General features: G+C 40.7%; 1 protein-coding gene across 1 annotated transcript; it reads left to right on the forward strand.

Moving 5' to 3' along the window:
- The first annotated feature begins 22,811 nt into the window (after positions 1-22,811).
- On the forward strand, positions 22,812-23,750 carry LOC135553382 (olfactory receptor 1D2-like). The gene has a single exon (XM_064985523.1). The coding sequence runs from the start codon at positions 22,812-22,814 to the stop codon at positions 23,748-23,750; it is 939 nt and encodes a 312-aa protein (XP_064841595.1).
- Positions 23,751-27,180: the final 3,430 nt, after the last annotated feature.

Consider the following 27,180-nt stretch of genomic DNA (forward strand, 5'->3'; position numbering starts at 1 on the left):
TATGCAGACCATGGAAGAACTGGGACATTTTCAGCTTCCAGAAATTGTGTAAAGATCCTTGCGACATGGGGCTGTGTATCATCATGCTAAAACTTGAGGTGATGGCAGCTGAGGAGCGGTACGACAATGGGCCTCAGTATCTCGTCATGGTGTGTCTGTACATTCAAATTGCAATCGACAAAATGCAATTGTGTTCTTTTTCCATAGCTTATGCTTGCCTATACCATAACCCCAACACCCTGTTCACAACGTTGACATCAGTAAACCCACTCGCCCACACCACACCATAAACGTAGTCTGCAGATGTGAGGTCGGTTGAATTTACATCAAAATTCTCTAAAACAATGTTGGAGGCTGCTTATGGTAGATAAATTAACATTCAATTATTTGGCAACAGCTCTGGTGGACATTCCTGCAGTCAGCATGCCAAATGCACCCTCCCTCAAAACTTGAGCGATCTGTGGTATTTTGTTGTGTGACAAAACTGTACATTTTAGAGTGGCATTTTATTGTCCCCAGCACAAGATGCACATGTATAATTATCATGCTGTTTAATCAGCTTCTTGATATGCCACACCTGTCAGGTGGATGGATTATCTTGGCAAATGAGAAATGCACACTAACAGAGGGATGTAACCAAATTTGTGGACCAAATTTGAGAAAATCTACTTTTTGTGGGTATGGAACATTTCCGGGATCTTTCATTTCCTCTCGTGAAACATGGGACCAATGATTTACAATATTTTACAATCATTTACATGTTGCTTCATTGTATTTTGATGTCCATTAGGGATCATTACGAAAAGGTTCTTATTTGTGTCGGACATTGTCCATGAGACATTCAATGTCAAGGGGATGTCACATGATGGTAGTTTTTAGGCCGTTCTCAAGACTTCCCTTTACTAGTCTTCAGGACCTCACGAGATGGTCCCAAGGGAACGTTCTTTGGGGAACCTTTGTCTAGTTCCCTGTAAGTTACTAGGATATTACCGAGTACCATATGTCATGACGTGGCCCTCTTTTGGTACAGCGAGCACCATCCCCCTCTCTCTGCACCAGCCCCCTCTCTCTCTGACCACCTCTCATACTTTCCCCTGCACCCAGGCTCTGTTAGGCAGGTCATAAATTCCTAGAGGAGTTCTCTCCTCATGGCTAGAGGAGGGAGTGAGGTTCACAGGAGAACAAAGGAACCTCTTCCACATCACAGAACATGAGAATTGAACAATGTCCATGTATTGGAGAAGTTGTACACGGTCAGGGAAGAACCCAGCAACAAACTGGTCCATTGTGTACAATTTTGTGAAACTCATGAGAGACAATAGAGCCACATTACCATAACTCTCTTTATACAAGAGTCTCAGTTGTGAGGCTTGCATCTAATTGTTGTATAAAATTAATGAGTAAAGATGAAACTATTTAACTTCTGATTTTAACTTCTTATGGCTGGGGTGCAGTTTTGAGTAGCTTGGATGAATCAGGTGCCCAGAGTAAACTGCTCAGGCCCAGAAGCTAAGGTATGCATATTATTAGTATATTTGGAAGGAAAACACTCTGAAGATTCTAAAACTGTTTGAATGATGTCTGTGAGTATAACAGAACTCATATGGCAGGCAAAACCTGAGAAAAAAATCCAACCAGGAAGTGGGAAATCTGAGGTTTGTAGGTTTTCAAGTCTTGCCTATCCAATATACAGTGTAAAGTTTGGTCCGATTTCACTTCCTAAGGCTTCCACTAGATGTCAACAGTCTTTAGAACCTTGTTTCAGACTTCTACTGTGAATGGGTAGAGAATAAGAGCTCTTTGAGTCAGGTGTCTGGCAGAATGTCATGAGCTCAGTCAGGCGCGTGCCCGTGAGAGTTAGCTGCATTCCTTTTCCTTTCTAAAGACAAAGGAATTGTCCGGTTGGAATATTATTGAAGACGTATGTTAAAAACATCCTAAAGATTGATTCTATACATCGGTTGATATGTTTCTATAAACTGTAATATAACTCTTTTGACTTTTTGTCTGGACTAAGTGCCTGCGCCTCTTGAATTTGGATTTGTGACCTAAACACGCAAACAAAAAGGAGGTATTTGGACATAAATTATGAACTTCATCGAACAAAACAAACATTTATTGTGGAACTGGGATTCCTGGGGGTGCATTCTGATGAAGTTCATCAAAGGTAAGTAAATATTTATAATGCTATTTCTGACTTCTGTTGACTCCACAACATGGCGGGAATCTGTATGGCTTGTTTTGGTGCTTGAGCACTGTCCTCAGATTACTGCATGGTGTTCTTTTTCCGTAAAGCTTTTTTGAAATCTGACACAGCGGTTGCATTGACCTCTCTGGGATATGTGGGACGCTACCCACCTGGCCAAAAGTCAGGGAAAATGCAGAGCGTCAAATTCAAAAAAATTACTATAAAAATCAAACTTTCATTAAATCACACATGCAAGATAACAAATTAAAGCTACACTTGTTGTGAATCCAGCCAACATGTAAGATTTCAAAAAGGCTTTTCGGTGAAAGCAAACGATGCTATTATCTGAGGATAGCACCGCCGTAAAAAAAAAGAAACCATATTTTAACCCTGCAGGCGTGACAAAAAACGCAGAAATAAAAATATAATTCATGCCTTACCTTTGACGAGCTTCTTTTGTTGGCACTCCAATATGTCCCATAAACATCACAAAGGGTCCTTTTGTTTGATTAATTCCGTCGATATATATCCAAAATGTCCATTTATTTGGCACGTTTGATCCAGAAAAACACCAGTTCCAACTTGCGCAACGTGACTACAAAATATTTCAAAAGTTACCTCTAAACCTTGACAAAACATTTCAAACTACTTTTGTAATACAACTTTAGGTATTTTTGTAACGTAAATAATCAATAAAATTGAAAATTTGATGATCTGTGTTCAATACATGAGGAAAACAATCTACTAATGATATGCATATCTTATCTTCTGGGGATGAGTAGCAGGCAGTTGAATTTGGGCACTTCATCCGGACGTGAATATACGGCCCCCTGTCACCAAGAAGTTAATAAATAAATGATTGAGACAATTGATGTATGGAGGATTCATATTGAAGACTGGGTTTGTGCAGATAACCAACAATTTACAACGTTTGGAATGAGACAAACGTGAGGTAAAGAATAATTAATTAATTAGAACACAAATTGATCAGATATTAAAATATGTGAAAGTTATATTAGGAAAATTATCACTTTGAAATCAAAGTATTTTCCTTGGTGCCCCGACTTCCTAGTTAATTACATTTACCCGATTAGTTAATCACATAATAATAATTACAGAGAATTGATTTGATAAACTAACAGTCCTCAGTTTAATGATGTCAACGACACGATACATATCAGGACCATGTCAGGTACTCAGTACTTCATTTGAGTAATCTTCAGTATGTTGCATGATGGTCCCAATGGAACTTTCTCTGGGGGTGTCACGACTTCTGCCGAAGTCGTTGCCTCTCCTTGTTCAGGCGGTGCTCGGCGTTCGACGTCACCGGTCTTCTAGCCATCATTGATCCATTTTTAATTTTCCATTGGTTTTGTCTTGTCTTCGCACACACCTGTTTTCAATCCCATTCATTTCCTGTTGTGAATTTAACCCTCGGTTTCCCCTCATGTCTTTGTCAGAGATTGTTTATTGTCAGTGTAGTGTTTTGGTTGTATAGGTGCGCGACGGGTCTTCGTACCCATATTTGTTTATGTTCTTTTTCCTGTTTAGTGTTATGGAGCATGTTACTAGGGCATTATTAAAAGACTCCATTTTACACTCCGTTTGACTCTCCTGCGCCTGACTTCCCTGCCACCTATACACATATGCCTGACAGGGGGACCTTTGTCTATTTCTTGCTAAGTTACTAGGATGTCACTGAGGATCATATCAGGACTTTCTGAGGACGTTCTCAGGACTTTAATTTTAATAGTCATTGGGACATTGCGTGATGGTCCCAAGGGAACATCCCTGCAAACAAAAATAATTTGTTAGGACATTCCTGGAAGGTCACGAAATGGTGTTCTAAAGTAGTCAGGACATTGTGACATGGTCCCGTGGAGTTTTTTTTCTAGTTCCCGGTTTGTTCCATGAACATCCTGAGAACATTTTTAGGACGTTCTTGGGAAGTTGTGGGAAATCTTGGGAAGTTGTGTCATTGACATGATGGTCCCAGATGGCCAAAACCATTATAAGTAAAATAATTCAATGGTATGGGGGTGTTAAGGTAAGTTGTACGCTGTTCAGCTAAAAGTGTGCACATTTTTGATCAATAACAATATGATTACATTTGACATGATTACTTAGTACTGACTTTTCATTATGACCCCACCTAGGATTTGAATGAACTATCTCTGAATTTGGGGTGTACTGATCTTTCTGCTGTGCCACAAAGTCTAGAGAATTTCAGAAGTCCCCCCTCTGCACATTCATTACCTATAATACATCTCCAATCAGCATAAGAGTGCCATCTGCTCTGCCATTTTAGTTATCAGTTAATCTGAATATTCTATTATTATTGATTTATTATTGATTTATTGACTTATTTCAGCTATTTCAGTTTGGGTCTTCTGTATAGTTGTCTAATGTTGGTGGTTTATATCATTCGGTTATAATCGTACTCCTGAATCACTATTATAGTATAATAGTTTTTCCTGAGTGTATTTTTAACAGCGCTGAGATTTACTTTGAAGTGCGACGTGTAGGAATACATGTGAAATCAGTCATTGACATAGACACGGTGGTATGGCAGGAATATTGGAAAGCTATGAATGGTTGTGAGTTCAAATCCCATATGAGGACATGTTTCTAATAATTACTGTATAAATGAACATGCACAATGTAATCATGTACAGTATGTCAAATACCTCAGTTGAAAACATTATATGGTAAAAGTACTGGTGGGTGTCCTTAACATTGTCAAAAGACAAAGAGCTGTGAATGGATCAGTGGTTCATAAATCAGGGACTTGATTTGATTGGCAACAGTAGCAAGGGGTGATGTGTAATGAAACTAGGGTATGCACTCACTGGCTATAATTTCTTTTTTGGGGGGTGAGAACGTTTTTTGCTACCATGAAGTGAAGTCGCCGGGAAAAAATGGGAACTAGACAAAAGATCCAGAGGACCATGACACAATGTTCCAAGAATGTCCTAAAAATGCAGTGGCGAACCATGACTATTGAACCTAGTCCTTCAGAGTGAACAAAGATCTAGCCTACATTGTATCAAACCCCAAAATGTAGAAAAATAACAGAAAACATAGCATCACTAAATGCGCTGAAATCTGAAGGGGATGGTCAGCAGAGATAGGTGGGATGGGATGAGGGAAACCGAGGGTTGGAATCTAGAACTGAAGATAAGTGAGAGTGAAGTTGCTGAGTGAGGGGTAAAATTACAGTAAAAAAAAACAACTACAAACACCCCCCCAAAAAGGAAGGTTGTTACATCCAATGCCTGTACTGGTTGCTGTGGATCGATCTGGATGGACATATCTGCTAGATGACTAAAGTGTAATGTAAATGTTGAGAAGCTTCACTGCAAGTGGATTGTACGTTTAAAAGTCAATAAAAATAAAATACAAAATTGCAACGTCATGCACCTTGAAGTTGATAACAATTGCTGCTGCTGTAGCTGTTGTCGCCATTGTCACACTATTAAAACACATGCTAGCTACTAGCGTGGGAAGACTACTGCTTGCTATTGCCACTGATTCTTTGCTCTTGCGCACTCAATAGTGACGTACCTAGATAAGTCACTTACTTTTTTATATGGTTCCACCCATTACAGGTCAAAATGTGGTTGGTTCATTCCACTCTCAAACAAAATTCTGTTCTCATACCGTTGAGTGGCAGGGAAAGGGGATACCGAGTCAGTTGCACAACTGAACGCATTCAACCAAATTGTGTCTTCCGCATTTAACCCAACCCCTCTGAATTTACGTCATAAAAATGATTGAAAAGATGAATTACAAATTAAAACGTCATCTAAAAAGTAATCAGGGAAGCCTCCAGAATAAACTGGGAACTACACCAAACCTCCAGGGGACCACTTTAGGTGACCATTTTGTGACGTTCCAGGGACGTCCTAACGACAAATGTTTATTTGCAAGGAACCAATACAAACATCTGCCAGCACAATATAATTTTTCACCCCAAATCTGAATACTGTATAAAACCAGAATGGTTCTAAAACAGAGCCTTGGGGAACACCCTATTTAATCTGTGAATTATAAAGATCAGATACCTAATATTACATCAAACATTTGCAGTGACAAAACTATGCTGAAATTCCACATTTTTGAATAGTCAATTATAGCAACAAAACACAATTCAATATTAGAAAAATAAACAATCATGTTACGTTTTAGGGTGAAGTGAAGGCCTAGTACCTTTTTACAAACCTGCCTGGTTTTATTGATCCTAAAGCTATACATAATAGGATTGAAAAGTGGTGGACATATTGGAAAATAAACAAATAAAAGTGTGAAGTATAGGTGGACTATATGCAGTATAATGTCTGCCTTGTAGAATCAAAAATAAACAGTCAAAGGAGAAGTTCAGCAAAGAGGCTATATGTGGTGTGCAAGTGTTAAAAGCTTTTGGTTTTGTCTCTTTTGAAGACTAAACATATTTTTTGAATTCTTACATGTTAGGAAATATATCACAAGCCAAAGAAAGTACAGTTACAACAAGACCACATGTTGTATTTTTGTGTAATATTTGAAACATTAAAGATTTTGACCACCAAGTGGTTGTCACAATACACTCTGTTTATAACATTGTCACAAAATTGCAGTCACAAACTCAGGGAGATAGGGATGACATCTATGAAAAAATGATACAACCAGGACAGCCAAATTAAGCCACTAATTATTTTAGGTTTCACAATATTGTTATACAGTAGAGTGGTGGTTCCCAAACCTTTTCACTCGGGCTTCCCTTCATCATTGGGGAACATGTCTTATGCATGTTCAATGCATGTTATGCATGTTCAATGGGCTAAAAAACCTAGCTCAAAAATGTTAGCTGACATGAGCTAGTTGATCTGGATATTTAAATACCTCTCTAAGGTCTGAAATGACTGAAATGACAAGAGGAAAACAACTACCCAATTTCAAAATTGCACCTTGTGCATTCTACTATTACAACTTTGGAGAGCAAGTTGAACACCTGTCTGAGTTTCTTAAAATATTACTGAATACATTCAAAGGCAAAATAACACATTTATTACATGTAAAGTACACTAAACACAACATTTAGACAGTTCATTTCAGTTGTTGATGTGTTCAGAGAGTCCTTGGTTAAAGCCCAGGTTGTGGCAAGGTGAGGGACGGAAGCAACACTGTTACACATGGCCAGAGTAACATTCCTAAATAAAAATAGTAATTTGGTATGATAGTTTGATTTGATTTGATTAGTACAGCACATCATAAGAATACACATCCTTAATGTTATTGAACAGGCTGTGTTAGTGGCCTATGATCCTGTTTAAAAAATGTATGTGTGGGGACCCTCTAGCCTTGCACTCTACACTGTAGAAGAGGTACAGTCCATTCAGAAAGTATTCAGACCCCTTGACTTTTTCGACATTTGGTTAAGTCTTATTCTAAAATGGAATTAATTGTCCCCCCCCCTCGTCAATCTACACACAATACCCCATCATGACAAAGCAAAAACAGGTTTTTAAAAATGTTAGCAAATGTATAATTGTTTTTTTTACATACATATTCAGACCCTTTACAGAGTACTTACAGAGTCCCCTTTGGCAGCGATTACAGCCTTGAGTCTTCTTGGGTATGACACTACAAGCTTGGCACACCGGTATTTGGGGAGTTTCTCCCATTCTCTGCAGATCCTCTCAAGCTGTGTCAGGTCTGGATGGGGAGCATCGCTAAACAGCTATTTTCAGGTCTCTCCGGAGATGTTGGATCAGATTCAAGTCCGGGCTCTGGCTGGGCCACTCAAGGACATTCAGAGACTTGTCCCAAAGCCATTCCTGCGTTGTCTTGTCTGTGTGCATAGGGTCATTGTTCTGTTGGAAGTTGAACCTCCACCCCAGTCTGAGGTCCTAAGCCCCCTGAGAAGGTTTTCATCAAGGATCTCTCTATACTTTGCTCCATTCATCTTTCCCTCGATCCTGACTAGTCTTCCAGTCCCTGCTGCTCAAAAACATCCACACAGCATGATGCTACCAGCACCGTGTTTTGCCGTAGGGATGGTGCCAGGTTTCCTCCAGACGTGACACCTGGCAGTCAGGCCAAAGAGTTCAATATTGGTTTCATCATACCAAAGAGTCTTGATTCTCATTGTCTTAGAGTTCTTTTGGTGCCTTTTGGTGAACTCCAAGCGGGCTTTCATGTGCCTTTTACTGGGGAGTGGCTTCCGTCTGGCCATTCTACCATAAAGGCCTGATTAGTGGAGTGCTGCAGAGATGGTTGTCCTTCTGAAAGGTTCTTCCATCTCCACGGAAGAACTCTGGAGCTCTGTCAGAATGACCATTGGGTTCTTGGTCACCTCCCTGACCAAGGCCCTTCTACCTTGATTGCTCAGTTTGGCCGTGCGACCAGCTCTAGGAAGAGTCGTATTGGTTCCAAAATTATTTCATTTAAGAATGATGGAGGCCACTGTGTTCTTGGGACCTTCAATGCTGCAGAATTTGTTTGGTACCCTTCCCCATATCTGTGCCTCGACACAATCCTGTCTCTGAGCTCCATGGACAATTCCTTCCACCTCATGGCTTTGTTTTTGCTCTGACATGCATTGTCAACTGTGGGACCTTGTACAGTATAGACAGATGTGTGCCTTTCCAATTCACGTCCAATCAAATGAATATACCACAGTTGGACTCCAATCAAGTTGTAGAAACATCTCGAGGATGATCAATGGAAACAGGATGTACCTGAGCTAAATGTCGAGTCTCATAGCAAAAGGTCTGAATACTTCTGTAAATAAGGTATTCCTATGAAAACCTGTTTTTGCTTTGTTATTATATGGTATTGTATGTAGATAGATGAGGATTTTATTTATTCAATCCATTTTTTAATAAGGCTGTAATGTAACAAAATGTAGAAAAAGGAATGGGGTCTGAATACTTTCTGAATGCACTGTTTGTGACAACACCAATGGGCTGGGCAGACAAAGCTATCAGATCTATCAATAAAGTTTTTGCAGGAGTTTGTGTGCTATGTATTGTGTGCCAAGTTCCAATAAATTGTCACGCCTGCTCCCCATCCCTGGAGCTCAAGGGCGCCAGGCTGCCAATCATACCCGCATCAGCGCTTCATTGGACTCACCTGCGCTCCTTCACATTTTGATTAACTTCCCTATATCTGTCTGTTCCTCTGTTTCATCCCCGTGTCAGCATTAATGTCCAGATGCTGTCCTGTCCTGTTTCACATCGGTTTATTAATTAAATGTTCACTCCCTGTACTTCCATCTCGTCTCCAAGCGTCTGGCCTTACAGAGGGCTGACACCACAATTTGAAGCATCAGGCAGTTTTTGTTTTTTTGTTTTTGTAGGTGACGTCGGGTCAGAGTGCCGCTGCCAATGTAGCCGGGGGTGCCCCAGCTGGCTCGTCGGGCTTCCCCCGTTATCCTCACCCAGCTCGTCAGGTTCACATGCCTCAGCCGGCCTGTCAGAATCCCACGCCTAAGCGGGATCGTCAGGCTTTCACGCCTCAGCCGGCTCTGTCCTTACAATAAATAAATGGTTCAGTGAAACCAATCCAAAGCCTTTGACAGGAACGGTTTCCCCGAACATATGACCTAACATGAGAAAAGAGAAAATAACTCTGGACCCTAAGTCATAGAGATATATTAAAAGCTAGGCCCAGAGCTATTCCTGCTGAGGTAAAAGTGGGGACCCTTATTGTCACTCTAGGCGATCCTAGGCCTACAGTATACTTTAAGGGTCTACACTCCCAGAGGCGATGACAGATGGTGGGCATCCCAAATGGCACTCTATTCCCTATATAGTGCACCACCTTTGACCAAGTGGGCTCTGGTCAATATAGGGAATAGGGTACAATTTGGTGTACAGTCAGGACCAGCCGTGCCTCTCCTTGAGCCCCTCAGAGCACTACAGGTTAATGGGTGCATTAATTGGTCCCCAGGGAACGAGGTGATAGAGTGGACTAATGACCTGGTACCTAATGACTCAATAAACATGTTTATCATGCTCTTGTTATTGGCTTCTGCTTTCCCCATGGTAAGGTATGCATGGAGTAAAACAAATATACTGGTGTTTTGCACATACTTTTCATTGACAGAACTACAAAACTTTCTACAGCTTTTTTTCACCTTTATTTAACCAGGTAAGCTAGTTGAGAACAAGGTGTATTTGGAGGGTGAGTTAGTTAGGATGATATCTATGAGGGTGCCCGTGTTTATGGATTTCGGGTTATATCTGGTAGGTTTGTTGATAAGTTGTGTGAGATTGAGGGCATCAAGCTTAGATTGTAGGATGGCCGGGGTGTTAAACACCTGAAGAATAAATCCTCCTCCTCACAGCTGCCCATGTCTCTTAATGTTGATGATGTGATTGTTACTGACAAGGTGCACATGGCTGAGTTCTTTAAATCACCACTTCATTAAGTCAGGATCCCTATTTGACTCAACCATGCATCCTTGCCCCTCCAACATTTCCTAGACTCCCACCCCTTCTAATGTGACTAGCCACGGGGCTCCTCCCTCTTTTTCCCCTGCCCCGCTGCAAAGTTTCTCCCTCCAGGTGGTCACTGAGTCCAGGATGGTAAAGAAGCTCCTTAAACTTAACCCCCCAAAAACATATGGGTTCCTTCTTTAACTTCTTGGTGACAGGGGGCAGTATTTTCACGTGCGGATGAAATGCATGCTACTCATCACCAGAAGGTTAAGATATGCATATCATTAGTGATTTGGATAGAAAACACTCTAAAGTTTCTAAAACTGTTTAAATCATGTTTGTGAGTATAACAGAACTTATTTAGCAGGCGGAACCCCGAGGACAAACAATTCAGATTTTTTTTTGAGATTTCTAAGGGGCCTTCTTGAGGTTCCTACCGCTTCTACTGAATGTCAACAGTCTTTAGAAATTGGTTGAGGTTTCTCCTTTGTGTAATGAAGAAGTACGGCCATCTTGAATGAGGGTCACTTGAAGTGTACTGTTAGATAGAGGCGCATGACCAGAAAGGTAGCTACAGTTTGTTTTCCTCCTGTATTGAACACAGATCATCCCTTCTTCAATATTATCGATTATTTACGTTAAAAAATACCTAAAGTTGTATTACAAAAGTAGTTTGATATGTGTTGGCAAAGTTTACAGGTAACTTTTGAGATATTTTGTAGTCACGTTGCGCAAGTTGGAACCGGTGTTTTTCTGGATCAAATGGACATTTTGGATATATATATATTGAAGGAATTAATCAAACAAAAGGACCATTTGTGATGTTTATGGGACATATTGGAGTGCCAACAAAAGAAGCTCATCAAAGGTAAGGCATGAATTATATTTTTATTTCTGCATTTTGTGTCGCGCCTGCAGAGTTGAAATATGCTTCTCTCTCTTTGTTTACTATGGTGCTATCCTCAGATAATAGCATCGTTTGCTTTTGCCGAAAAGCCTTTTTGAAATCTGACATGTTGGCTGGATTCACAACAAGTGTAGCTTTAATTTGCTATCTTGCATGTGTGATTTAATGAAAGTTTGATTTTATAGTAATTTATTTGAATTTGGCGCTCTACATTTTCACTGGCTTTGGCCAGGTGGGACGCTAGCGTCCCACATATCCCAGAGAGGTTATTAAAGGTTGCTGTCGCTATCATCGCCAAGCCTATCTCTGAACTTTTTAACTTGTCTCTCCTCTCTGGGGAGGTTCCCATTGCTTGGAAGCTAGCCACAGTGCGTCCTTCATTTAAATGGGGAGATCAAGCTGATCCTAGCTGTTATAGGCCAATTTCTATTTCGCCCTGTTAATCAAAAGTGTTGGAAAACCTTGTCAATAATCATCTGACTGGCCTTCTTGATGTCTATAGAATTCTCCCTGGTATGCAATCTGGTTTCCGCTAAGGTTATGGATGTGTCATTGCAACCTTAAAGGTCCTCAATGATGTCACCATTGCTCTAGATTCTAAGCAATGTTGTGCTGTTATTTTTATTAACATGGCCAAAGCTTTTGATACGGTAAACCATTCCATTCTTGTGGGCCGGCTAAGGAGTATTGGTGTCTATGAGGGGTCTTTGGCCTGGTTTGCTAACTCCCTCTCTCAAAGAGTGCAGTGTATAAAGTCAGAACAACTGCTGTCTCAGCCATTGCCTGTCACCAAGGGAGTACCCCAAGGTTCGATCCTAGGCTCCACTCTCTTCTCAATTTACATCAACAACATAGCTCAGGCAGTAGGAAGCTCTCTCATACATTTATATGCAGATGATACAGTCTTATACTCAGCTGGCCCCTCCCCAGATTTTGTGTTAAACGCTCCACAACAAAGCTTTCTTAGTGTCCACCAAGCTTTCTCTGCCCTTAACCTTGTTCTGAACACCTCCAAAACAAAGGTAATGTGGTTTGGTAAGAAGAACGCCCCTCTCCATACCAGTGTGATTACTACCTCTTAGATGACATAGTCACCTTTTACAAGTACCTGGGAGTATGACAAGACGGTACACTGTCGTTCTCTCAGCACATTTCAAAGCTGCAGGCTAAGGTTGAATCGAGGCTTGGTTTCCTGTATCATAATCATAATTTGAAGGCCAGCATCCCAGAGTCGACTCTTCACTGGTGTTTTGCGGGTAAAATTTCATGAAGCTGACAGTTGAGGACTTGTGAGGTGTCTGTTTCTCAAACTAGACACTCTAATGTACTTGTCCTCTTGCTCAGTTGTGCACCGGGAAGACCTAATCCTCTTTCTATTCTGGTTAGAATCAGTTTGCGCTGTTCTGTGAAGGGAGTTGTTAATAACAGCGTTGTACAAGATCCTCAGTTTATTGTCAATTTTTCTAAAAAAAATTCTGGCCGTTTTGAGCCTGTAATTGAATATGTCCGTAAACACATCAGCTAGCTGGTCTGCGCATGCTCTGAGGAATCGGCTAGGGATGCCATCTGGGCCGGCAGCGTTGCGAGGGTTAACACTTTTAAATGTCTTCCGTCGGCCAAGGAGAAGGAGAGGACACAGCCCTTAGTAGCGGGCCGCGTCGGTAGCACTGTGTTGTCCTCAAAGCGGGCAAGAAGATGTTTGATTTTCTTTTTTGTAGTCCATGATTGTCTGTAGACCCTGCCACATACAGTGGGGAGAACAAGTATTTGATACACGGATGATTTTGCAGGTTTTCCTACTTACAAAGCATGTAGAGGTCTATAATTTGTATCATAGGTACACTTCAAATGTGAGAGATGGAATCTAAAACAAAAATCCAGAAAATCACATTGTATGATTTTTAAGTTATTAATTTGCATTTTCTTGCATGACATAAGTATTTGATCACCTACCAACCAGTAAGAATTCCGGCTCTCACAGACCTGTTTTTCTTTAAGAAGCCCTACTGTTCTCCACTCATTACCTGTATTAACTGCACCTGTTTGAACTCGTTACCTGTATAAAAGACACCTGTCCACACACTCAATCAAACAGACTCCAACCTCTCCACAATGGAGAAAAACCAGGGAGCTGTGTGAGGACATCAGGGATAAAATTGTAGACCTGCACAAGGCTGGGATGGGCTGCAGGACAATAGGCAAGCAGCTTGGTGAGAAGGCAACAACTGTTGGCGCAATTATTAGAAAATGGAAGAAGTTCAAGATGACGGTCAATCACCCTCGGTCTGGGGCTCCATGCAAGATCTCACCTCGTGGGTCATCAATGAACATGAGGAAGGTGAGGGATCAGCCCAGAACTACACGGCAGGACCTGGTCAATCCGGTTAGCACAGGAAGCTAAAAGTAAACACATATCCTCATTGGGGTATGCTTTTACAGAATCCTGAGTTTTAAGTCTGTACGTTAAGAACTGACTGATTTACACAGGGTTGAATTCACTATTTCTATCAAACATCAGGTTGGGTATGGAAAAACATTTTTAGGGTGATTTTAACCACTTCCGGTTGCTTCAGGAAGCTTAGAATCAACACAGGTAGACCTCATAGTGGCCTGATGGACTGTCATTGAAGACAGGTTCATAAGGCATTCATAACCCACATAGGCTCTAGGTTGAATTTAGGGGAGCAGGCAATGTATTCCTATAAAGAGAGATGTCATTGTAATCTGTGAAATAAAAAAAAACTGATTTACTGTTAAGGGTTAATGCCACACGGTCAAGGTTAGGCTTGCACAGATCGGGAGGACGTCAGGAACGTACCTGCGGTCGAATTGTGCTTCTCACTCTAATGGTTCTCTCACTGTCACCCAAAAGCAAATTAAATTTAGGGCCAGGCTTCATTTTGGGCCTACTTTTTTCACAGTCGCTGCACTCAGAGTGAGTTACAGTCAAGCTGGGCATCTCGTTGAACTCGGCATGGCCTTGAGAATATGGAAATGCCATTACAGGCTCTGTGTGTCTTTAAGCACTGCACTTTGTCACTCCCTCCTTGCTGTGTGTGTGTGTGTGTGTGTGTGTGTGTGTGTGTGTGTGTGTGTGTGTGTGTGTGTGTGTGTGTGTGTGTGTGTGTGTGTGTGTGTGTGTGTGTGTGACAGAGAGCTTTTCTTTGACATCTGTTGGGAAAAATGACTGATTTATAGTTCATGAGGGTTGCTTAACCTTGAGGGTTGCTGACCTTTTTAACCCTTTGAAACAGCATCTATGACACCATTTAAGGCACTTCCGGTTGGCACAGGAAGCTGAACGTGAACACATATCCTGATTGGGGTAGGCCCTTACAGAATCCTGAGTTTTAAGTCTTTATGTTTATAATTGACTGACCTATACAGGGTTGAATGCAGTGATTTTCACAATTGCAGGTTATGTATATCAAAACACTTTTAGGGTGAATTTAATAACTTCCGGTTGCTTCAGGAAGCTTAGAATCAACAAAGGTAGACCTCATAATGGCCTGATGGATTGTCACCGAAGACAGGTTCACACGGCATTCATAACCCACATAGGCTTCAGGTTTAATTTATGGGTGCAGGCAATGTATTCCTATGGGGAGAGAAGTCAGTGAAAACTGTTTGATGTAAACACCTTATTTTAACTTAATAATGATACACGGTCAAGGTTAGGCTTGCACAGATCGGGAGGACCTCAGGAACGTACATGAGGTCGAATTGTGTTTCTAACCCTAACTGTTCTCCTGCTGTCACCCAAAAGCACCTGCAATTTAGGGCCAGGCTTCATTATGAGCTTAGACCGAGCAAGCTGTGGTCTAGCAGGGCATATCGTTGAACTCGGCACAGCCTAAAGATTATGGTAATGCCATTGCAGGCTCTGAGTGTCTATAAGCACCGCACTTTGTCACTCCATCCTTGATGTATGTGTGTGTGTGTGTGTGTGTGTGTGTGTGTGTGTGTGTGTGTGTGTGTGTGTGTGTGTGTGTGTGTGTGAGAGAGAGCTTTTCTTTCACATCTGTTGGGAGAAATAACTGATTTACAGTTCATGAGGGTTGCCTAATAACACATGAAGTTTTGAAAATATCTGACCTTTTTAACCCTTCGAAACAGCACCTATGGCATCATTTTAAGGCCCTTCCGGTTTTCACAGGAAGCTGAAAGTGAACACAACCTCCTTTGGGTAGGCACTTATAGAATATTGAGTTTTAAGTCTTTATGTTAAGAACTGACTTATTTACAGAGGGTTGAATGAGTGTGTGTTATTTCAGAAAATCACAGAAAATCACAGAAATCTCGCAGAGCTTGGAAACACACTTCAAAAAGACTTGTCTGAACATGTTGCAACTGGGTCTGTAACTTTTTTTTAAAACATCACCAATTGTACATTGTACGATTTCTCTTAAATTACGATTGCTCTTTTTTTATTGACACCGTAGGTTAATTTACTTTGACGTGAAGGGGAAGAATTAGCTCTATTTTCATTTTTGACCTTTAATCCCAGAAAAATGGCCATAACTCAAAAACCGTTGAGGCCTCGACGCCATCTTGTTCGGGGCCAACTGCCCATTATGCCAAACCTATGCTCACCAAGTTTTGTCTTCGAAGTATTTTCCGTTTAGGAGAAAAGGCCACATCGTGATTGGTGATGTTTTGTACATTTGCAATATGATTCCACGCGCCCTCTTGTGGGATTTACCGGGACAGCGGAAAAATGACCAAAATTTGAACATTTTATAAAACGGAAACCGAATGTCCGAGAAAGTTCATTTGATGACTTCCTGGAAAATCCGGCCCAGCTGCACGGCCCGCCACCGTCCGCAAATTTTAGAAACGTTGGCGGACGTCTAGTAAGGGACCGTACATTTGCAATGTGTACTTTCTCACTAACCATATGGCGAATGTCAAAATATGTAAATGGAATATTTACTTAAAAAAAACAATTATACATTTTCTAACGTTTCTAAAAACCTGTTTTTGCTTTGTCATTATGGGGTATTGTGTGTAGATTGATGAGGGGAAAAAACATTTCACTCAATTTTAGAATAAGACTTAACAAAATGTTGAAAAAGTCAAGGGGTCTGAATACTTTCTGAATGGACTGTACCTCTTCTACAGTGTAGAGTGCAAGTCTAGAGGGTTCCCACACATACATTATTTTAACAGGATCATAGGCCACAAACACAGCCTGTTCAATTACATAACATTAAGGATGTCTATTTTTATGATGTGCTGTACTAATCAAATCAAATCTAACTACCATACCAAACTACTATTTTTATTTAGGAATGTCACTCTGACCATGTGTAACAGTGTTGCTTCCGTTCCTCACCTTGCCCCAACCTGGGCTTTAACCAGGGACTCTCTGAACACATTGACAACTGAAATGAGCTGTCTAAATGTTGTGTTTAGCGTGCTTTACATGTAGTCAATTTGTTATTTTGCCTTTGAATCTATTCAGTAATATTTTAAGGAACTCAGACAGGCTTTCAACTTGCTCTTGAAAGTTGTAATAGTGGAATGCACAAGATGCAATTTCGAAATTGGGTGTGGCATCAGTTGTTTTCCTCTTGTCATTTCAGTCATTGCAGACCTTAGTTGATCTGGGTATTTAAATAGCTCTCTATCTCATGTTAGCTAACATTTTTTGAGCTAGGTTTTTTAGCTCACTGATTTTGTTGTAATGTTTGAGTCACCAGATATCACATGAACACACATAAGACATGTTCCCCAATGATGAAGGGGGGCCTGAGTGAAAAGGTTGGGGAACCACCTGTCACGTCCTGACCTTAGTTCCTTTTGTATGTTTCTATTTTGGGTTGGTCAGGGCGTGAGTTGGGGAGGGCTTTCAATGTTTTTGTTCTATGTTTGGTATTTCTATGTGTTTGGCCTGGTATGGTTCCCAATCAGAGGCAGCTGTCAATCGTTGTCTCTGATTGAGAACCATACTTAGGTAGCCTCTTTTCCCACTCTTGTTTGTGGGTGGTTAACATGCTGCGCATTGGTCTGATATTTCATACTCGTCATCAGACGACGAAGAGATCCGTTACAGAACCACCCACCACAACCGGACCAAGCAGCGTAGTAACCAGGAGCAGAGGGTTCTGGACTCCTGACCTTGGGAGGAGATTTTGGACGGTAGGGGACGCTGGGCACAGGCTGGGGAATATCGCCGCCCCCGGGAAGAGCAGGAGGCAGCCAAAGCCAAGCGGCGGCATTACGGCAGCGCAACAGGGACGAGAGGCAGTCCCAAACATTTATTGGGGGGGCACAAAGGGAGTGTGGCTAAGTCAGGTAGGAGACCTGAGCCAACTCCCCGTGCTTACCGTGGCGAAAGGTGGACCGGGCAGGCACCGTGTTATGCTGTGACGAACACGGTGTCCCCAAGGCGCAGGCATAGCCCGGTGTGCTACATTGCAGCGCCTCGTATCGGCCGGGCTAGAGTGGGTATCGAGCCAGGAGAAATGAAGCCGGCTCAGCGCATTTGGTCTCTAGTGCGTCTCCTCGGCCCGGGGTATATGGCCCCAGCCCTACGCACGGTGTCCCCGGTTCACCAGCACAGCCCAGTGCGGTCTGTTCCACCCCGCCGCACTTGCAGGGCTATGGGGAATATCAAGCCAGGACAGGTTGTGCAGGCTCGGTGCGCACCTCCAGTGCGCCTCCACGGTCCGGTCCATCTGGTGCCTCCTCCACGCACCAGGCCTCATTGATTTTGTTGTAATGTTTGAGTCACCAGATATCACATGAACACACATAAGACCTGTTCCCCAATGATGAAGGGGGGCCTGAGTGAAAAGGTTGGGGAACCACCTGTCACGTCCTGACCTTAGTTCCTTTTGTATGTTTCTATTTTAGGTTGGTCAGGGCGTGAGTTGGGGTGGGCATTCAATGTTTTCGTTATATGTTTGGCATTTCTATGTGTTCGGCCTGGTATGGTTCCCAATCAGAGGCAGCTGTCAATCGTTGTATCTGATTGAGAACCATACTTAGGTAGCCTGTTTTCCCACTCTTATTTGTGGGTGGTTGTTTACTGTTTAGTGTATGTCACCTTGCAGAACTGTTTTGTTTCTTCCATTCACTTCTTTATTTTGTTTTGTGTGTTCAGATAATAAATTAACATGGACACTTACCAAGCTGCGCATTGGTCCGATATTTCATACTCGGTGGTCAAGCTTTTCTGTTATAATGTTACACGAAAATACAATATGGGGTCTTGTTGTAACTTTACTTTCTTTGGCATGTACTATCTTTCCTAACATATACTCATATGTAAGAATTCTATAAATATGTTTACAGTCTTCAAAAAAGACGAAACCAGAAGCTTTAACATATACACATACATATAGCCTCTTTGCGGAACTTCTCCTTTGACTGTTTATTTTTGATTCTACAATATTATTTTTGATTCTAGATATTATACTGCATATAGTCCACCTATACAGTTTTATTTGTTTACTTTTCAATCCTATTATGTATGGCTTTAGGATCAATAAAACCAGGCAGGTTTGTTAAAAGGTACTAGGCCTTCACTTCACCCTAAAACATAACATGATTGTTTATTTTTCTAATATTGAATTGTGTTTTTTTGCTATAATTGACTATACAAAAATGTGGCATTTCGGCATAGTTTTGTCACTGCAAATGTTTGATGTAATATTAAGTATCTGAATTTTATAATTCACAGATTAAATAGGGTGTTCCCCAAGGCTCTGTTTTAGAACCATTCTGGTTTTATACAGTATTCAGGTTTGGGGTGAAAAATTATATTGTGCTAACAGATGTTTGGATTGGTTCCTTGCAAATCAACATTTGTCATTAGGACGTCCCCGGAACGTCACATAATGGTCACCTAAAGTGGTCCCCTGGAGGTTTGGTGTAGTTCCCAGTTTATTCCAGAGGCTTCCCTGATTACTTTTTAGATGTAATTTTAATTTCTAATTAATCTTTTTAATCATTTTTTATTACGTAGATTCAGAAGAGTTGGTTAAATGCCGGAAGACACAATTTGGTTGAATGCGTTCAGCTTTGCAACTGACTAGGTATCCCCTTTTCCCTGTCATTCAACTGTATAAGAGCAGAATTGTGGTTTGAGAGTGTTATGAACCAACCACATTTTGACTTGTAATGGGTGGAACCGTACAAAAAAATAAGTAACTTATCTAGGTACGTCACTATTGAGTGTGAGTAAAGAATCAGTGTCAAGAGTAAAGAATCAGTGTCAATAGCAAGCAGTAGTCTTCCCACTCTAGTAGCTAGCGTGTGTTTTAATAGTGTGACAATGGCGACGACAGCTGCAGCAGCAGCAATTGTTATCAACTTCAAGGTGGATGACTTTGCAATTTTGTATTTTATTACTATTTTTATTGACTTTTAAACGTACAATCCACCTGCAGTGAAGCATCTCAACATTTACATTACATTTTAGTCATCGAGCAGATGCGTCCATCCAGATCGACCCACAGCAACCAGTCCAGGCATTGGATGTAACAACCTTCATTTTTAAAGTAATTTTAAAATTTTGGTTATTATATTTGTCTTGTTTTTTTTAAACTGTAATTTTACCCCTCACTCAGCAACTTCAATCTCACTCATCACCAGTTCTAGATTCCAACCCTTGGTTTCCCTCATCCCATCCCACCTATCTCTGCTGGCCATCCCCTTCGGGTTTTCAGCGCATTAAGTGATTCTATGTTGTCTGTTATTTTTCTACATTTTGGGGTTTGATACAACGTAGGCCAGATCTTTGTTCCATCTGAAGGACTAGGTACAATAGTCACAGTTTGCAACTGCATTTTCAGGACATTGTGTCATGGTCCTCTGGATCTTTAGTCTAGTTCCCAGTTTTTCCCGGGGACTTCACTTCATGGTAGCAAAGAGACGTTCTCACCCCCCAAAAAAATAAATTATAGCCAGGGCATGCATACCCTTGTTTCATTACACGTCACCCTTGCTACTGTTGCCAAGCAAATCAAGTCCCCGATTTGTGAACCACTTTTAATGACTTAAAATTAAAGTCCTGAGAACGTCCTAAGAAAGTCCTGATTTGATCCTCAGTGACATCCTAGTAACTTAGCAAGAACTAGACAAAGGTCCCCCAGAGAAAGTTTCCTTGGGACCAACATAGAATGTACTGACGACAAGTCAAATTAAGTACTGAGAACGTCCTAAAAAGTATCTGACATGGTCCTGATCTGGTACTCAGAAACATCCTAGTAACTTACAGGGAACTAGACAAAGGTTCCCCAAAGAACGTTCCTTGGGACCAACTCCTGACGTCCCGAAGACTAGTAAAAGTAAGTCTTGAGAACGGCCTAAAAACTACCATCATGTGACATCCCCTTGACTATAGTGAAATGTCTCCTTTTGGACATTGAATGTCTCATGGAAAATGTCCAACACAAATTGGAACCTTTTCATAAGGTTCCCTAATGGACATCAAATTATTATGGACAGAAATATAAACGCAACATGTAAATTATTGGTCCCATGTTCCATGAGCGGAAAGAAAGATCCCATAATTGTTTCATACCCACAAAAAGTTGATTTTCTCAAATTTGGTCCACAAATTTGGTTACATCCCTGTTAGTGTGCATTTCTCATTTGCCAAGATCATCCATCCACCTGACAGGTGTGGCATATCAAGAAGCTGATAAAAGAGCATGATAATTATACATGTGCATCTTGTGCTGGGGACAATAAAAGGCCACTCTAAAATGTACAGGTTTGTCACACAACAAAATACCACAGATGTCTCAAGTTTTGAGGGAGGGTGCAATTGCCATGCTAACTGCAGGAATGTCCACCAGAGCTGTTGCCAAAGAATTTAATGTTCATTTCTCTACCATATGCAGCCTCCAACGTCACATCTGCAGACTACGTTTATGGTGTCATGTGGGCAAATGGTTTGCTGATGTCAACGTTGTGAACAGGGTGTTGGGGTTATGGTATGGGCAGGCATAAGCTATGGACAAAGAACACAATTGCATTTTGTCGATTGCAATTTGAATGCACAGACACACCATGACGAGATCCTGAGGCCCATTGTCGTGCCGCTCATCAGCTGCCATAATCTCATGTTTTAGCATGATAATACACAGCCCCATGTAGCAAGTATCTGTACACAATTCCTGGAACCTGAAAATGTCCCAGTTCTTCCATGGTCTGCATACTCACCAGACATGTCACCCATTGAGCGTGTTTGGGATAATCTGAATCGACGTGTACGACAGGATGTTCCAGTTCCCGCCAATATCCAGCAACTTCGCACAGCCATTGGAGAGGAGTGGGACAACATTCCACAATCAACAGCATGATCAACTCTATGCCAATGAGATGTGTTGCGCTGTATGAGGCAAATGGTGATCACCAGATACTGACTGGATTTCTGATCCACACCCTTACCTTTTTTGAAGGGTCTATGGCCTAATTAATTTATTTCAATTGACTGACTTCCGTATATGAACTGTAACTTTAAATTGTTGCATGTTATGTTTACATTTTTTATCAGTATACTTTATAATAACATTATACTGTGACCAAACCGGTACATGTACTGAACTCCCTCTATGGTCCCGAGGTAAATGTCATGTTTTAATGTTCCTACAAACTTCTGACTATTGAACAAAGTCATTAGTGGGATGATGTCTCGCTGAAACCGTTAAAGCAACATTTTCCAAACTTTGACCTGGGGACCCAAAAGGGGTGCGCATCTTGGTTTTTGCCCAAGCACTACACAGCTGATTCAAATAATCAACTAATCATTCAGATTTGATTATTTGATTATGCTATGAGGTACTAGGGCAAAAAAATGCACGTGCACCACTTGGGGTTCCCAGGACAGTTTGGGAAACGCTGCCCTAAAGGGTCCTAATGGGAACGTTGCCGAATGTCCTTAGGACATCCCCTGTTTGCTGGGTTAATATAAATATAATCCAATTAGTTTCTTGTCATAAACTCACTGAAACTAAAATCCCATGTGAGCTAACACTGTGGTATATTTAGAGGCTAGCAATGCAAGTGCCTTCTTATAGGAGTAGTATCCTCTGTCAAACAAGAAGACATTTCATGGACCTCCGAAGTCTGATATTGTACAGATATTATCGGGATCTTTATTTTTTAATAAGAGTTTGAGGGAGGATGTGAATTTGTTTTGATAAAACCATTGTGTTTAGTCTGAGCCTCAACAGAATCAAATGATTCACTCTTGAATTCATTCACATCCATACACACTGAAGCCTTGTAAGGACTAAGAATTGTTGCATTGACCAGAGGAAGAAAATTAACAAAATCTATGGAGAACTCAACCCAAGTCAAGTTCTTTTATCTCTTTGGCTTACAAGAGACATTTAACAACAAATCGGTCTATTTTACCTTGTCTCTTATCACATACCTTCTCATCATCACTGTGAATCTGACTCTGATCATAACAATCATTCAGCAGAAAGGTCTCCATGAGCCCATGTATATCTTTCTGTGTAGTCTGTGTGTCAATGGATTGTATGGAACTGCTGGTTTCTACCCCAAGTTCTTACTGGACCTTCAGTCAGATGTTCAGGTGATATCTTATGGTGGATGTTTGACTCAAACCTATGTAATATACACATCTGTCCTGTGTGAAATGTCTACTTTAACAGTGATGTCTTACGACAGGTATGTGGCAATATGCAGACCACTACTATATCATACCATTGTGACATCTTTAACTGTTAGAAAGTTACTCTTATTTTCTTGGTATTATCCTTTATTTATTGGACTCATAGTAGTTAGTTTAACCGTCAGAGTTCCTTTGTGTGGATCTCGCATTGATAAGATCTTCTGTGATTTTCCGTCTATACTGAAACATGCATGTTTACCCATTACCATCAATCAGGATTTGAACAAATTTGTAATTATGGTTCACGTTTTACAACTACTTTTCATTCTATTTTCTTACTGTCAGATTGTAAGAAATTGTGTAAAATCAGCTAAGGGAAGGATAAAGTTCACACAGACGTGTGTGCCACATTTAATAACAATATTTATTTTCATCACAGTGACCCTGTTTGACACTCTGCAAGGGTGGAATAGTAGTGTAAATATTACACTGAAAATGCATAACGCAATGGCTGTACAATTCCTTGTTATTCCACCTGTCTTTAACCCTGTCATATATGGACTTAACCTCCAGCAGATTCGAAGGGCAGTTATTAGAAAGTGTAATCCACATAAAATCATTGATATGAAACGTTAGTTACATGATCTTACACACCAGGGAAACTGCTTTATATCAGAAGTCAACAAATATAAAGGTAAAAATCTGCCAAAACTGTTGCAAGGTTAAATTTCTTGATACCTGTCACCAAGGGTGCAACTTTTGTTTTTAGAAGTGGAGAGGAAGGGGGAGACAACACTCGGCAGGGGTCTGGGGGTCCTCCCTAAATTAAAAAAAAATCTTAGTCAACCATTGAGTAGTCTTTTCTTTCAATCTAATGGATTTGTATACATTTGAAAAAAAATACTTTTCCATATATACACCCAACCTATGTACCAATTTATTTTACAATTTCTACCAATCTGCTTACCAGTAATAATATTCATAAGCACATTATTGTGGAACATTTTCCTTTAATATATAATAGTCTTTGTATCTCAAAATCATTGTCTGTGGTTTATCTACAATCTTAATTTAAATGAAAATGATACAAATCTAAAAGTAACGTTTATTGCAATTGCCAACTATGTAAACATAGCCTACATAAAGCCAACACATAAAAACAATATCCTGATTAAATCACATTGGCTACGCATGACCTGTCTGCAAATAACTCTAAACATTGTATCAACTATCAACTGTGTCAAGTATTCTATGATGTTTCCATTGGATCAGATCATTACATTTTTCCCTTCTTGCTGAGTGGTTATCGAAAGGTAGAGATATGGAAGTATTGTTCAAATACTTTGAGTAACTATTGTTATTCTCAATTGTTTCTTGAAACATACTTTGTTTCCTTGCTGTTTGAGATGAAGAAAAATTACTTTGAGAAGCTCCACAGTTCATTAATGGTGGTGAGTTAAGGCAATCGGAAATACTATCAGACATCCCCAAATGGGCACATTTATAGGCCTACATTTGCACAAAAGACAGGTAGACTAGTCGTACTTCTATATGGGTTAACAGGTGCCTTACTCAACATTGAGAGCAGAGTATAAACATTTTTTATTTTTTTATTGACAAAACTTGTAAATGGAATGGAATAAACCAATAGGAGTTTCTCGGGTGTAGCATAGGTTGTGAGTTCTGCAAAACACATGTCCACTCCAATATTGAGAACGGAAAATAACTGTAATAATAATACATTCAATGAATTATCAGAAATGACCTAACCAAATAAACATTGCAGATTAGAAATGATGGGAATGAACGGTAAATGTAGGCTATTACTGGTGATATTTGTCATGGGGTATTGATAGACATAGTAAACAATGCACACAATGAAGTTATGAAACAATGAATACCCATGAAATGGCGGGAGAGAGCTCATTCTGGAGAGAGACATGCCTTGTGCGTCTGATCCACAATCCCCATATTCTTGGACCGGGGGATCCCTGCGGCCTCCTCAATGGATTAGTCCACTAAAACAGGTGCAAATCACATAGGTGTCTCGTGTGCCATAAAAAATACATATATATATGCGTGACAAAAAAAATCTAATGTTTTATACACAGGCCCATTTTGTCATACAGTATTCCATAAGGCACCCAGACCTTATCAAAGTTTAACAGTATACCATTAATCTAGTAGTAAATCAAATCTAGTGATACATTATTTGACATTTCGGGCATCCATTGTGACATTGTGGGAGGATAACTAACCTTCAAATTTTATGGCAAAGCATTTCTGCTATAAATGCTATGGCTACAGTTTCTTCTTAAAACAGCCCCCAGCATCAACATTTCCAAGCAAACAAAATAATGTAGCTAGCATTCACAAGATCATAGCATATTCAAATATGTCCCCTTTTGGGTTTTACACCTCCAGCAGAGGAATTATATTTCTGAGTGCATGAAATTCAGTTTCACTGGAATATAGTATGTAATATGGATGGTCGTAAACTGAAGTAATTTATGTCTGGTTGAAGTCCATGAATGGGCATTGAAACATATCTGTATCCATTCATCATCAAAAATGTCTCCCAGGTCTTCCTCACATTTTTGTTTGACATGTTTTGTTTCATCAGAAAAATCCTCTATCAACCCTTGATACAATTTAGAAGTCAACTTCAGAAGTTTGATAGACTGCCTTAAAATAGTTTCAGTCTTTGAAGGTTCTGGTTTGTCCAGTGTTTGCTGTACCGAGAGAATAAAGTTTTGCATCTGAAAAAGTTCCCCTCAGCAGTCACAGACTGGTCTTCCCTGGCTGCTTGACCCTGCTGAGACCCCTGTCACCATCTGATCCTGCTCATACAGTGGGACAAAAAAGTATTTAGTCAGCCACCAATTGTGCAAGTACTCCCACTTAAAAAGATGAGAAAGGCCTGTAATTTTCATCATAGGTACACTTCAACTATGACAGACAAAATGAAAAAAAAAATCCAGAAAATCACATTGTAGGATTATTAATGAATTTATTTGCAAATTATGGTGGAAAATAAGTATTTGGTCACCTACAAACAAGCAGGATTTCTGGCTCTCACAGACCTGTAACTTCTTCTTTAAGAGGCTCCTCTGTCCTCCACTAGTTACCTGTATTAATGGCACCTGTTTGAACTTGTTATCAGTATAAAAGACACCTGTCCACAACCTCAAACAGTGACACTCCAAACTCCACTATGGCCAAGACCAAAGAGCTGTCAAAGGACACCAGAAACAAAATTGTAGACCTGCACCAGGCTGGGAAGACTGAATCTGCAATAGGTAAACAGCTTGGTTGGAAGAAATCAACTGTGGGAGCAATTATTTGGAAATGGAAGACATACAAGACCACTGATTATCTCCCTCGATCTGGGGCTCCACGCAAGATCTCACCCCGTGGGGTCAAAATTATCACAAGAACGGTGAGCAAAAATCCCAGAACCACACAGGGGGACCAAGTGAATGACCTGCAGAGAGCTGGGACCAAAGTAACAAAGCCTACCATCAGTAACACACTACGCCGCCAGGGACTCAAATCCTGCAGTGCCAGGCGTGTCCCCCTGCTTAAGCCAGTACATGTCCAGGCCCGTCTGAAGTTTGCTAGAGAGCATTTGGATGATCCAGAAGAAGATTGGGAGAATGTCATATGGTCAGATGAAACCAAAATATAACTTTTTGGTAAAAACTCAACTCGTCGTGTTTGTAGGACAAAGGATGCTGAGTTGCATCCAAAGGACACCATACCTACTGTGAAGCATGGGGGTGGAAACATCATGCTTTGGGGCTGTTTTTCTGCAAAGGGACCAGGATGACTGATCCGTGTAAAGGAAAGAATGAATGGGGCCATGTATCGTGAGATTTTGAGTGAAAACCTCAATGCAAGGGCATTGAAGATGAAACGTGGCTGGGTCTTTCAGCATGATCCCAAACACACCACCCGGGCAACAAAGGAGTGGCTTCGTAAGAAGCATTTCAAGGTCCTGGAGTGGCCTAACCAGTCTCCAGATCACAACCCAATAGAAAATCTTTGGAGGGAGTTGAAAGTCCAT

This window comes from Oncorhynchus masou, chromosome 13 (assembly GCF_036934945.1).
Source record: "Oncorhynchus masou masou isolate Uvic2021 chromosome 13, UVic_Omas_1.1, whole genome shotgun sequence".
Lineage (NCBI taxonomy): Eukaryota > Metazoa > Chordata > Actinopteri > Salmoniformes > Salmonidae > Oncorhynchus > Oncorhynchus masou.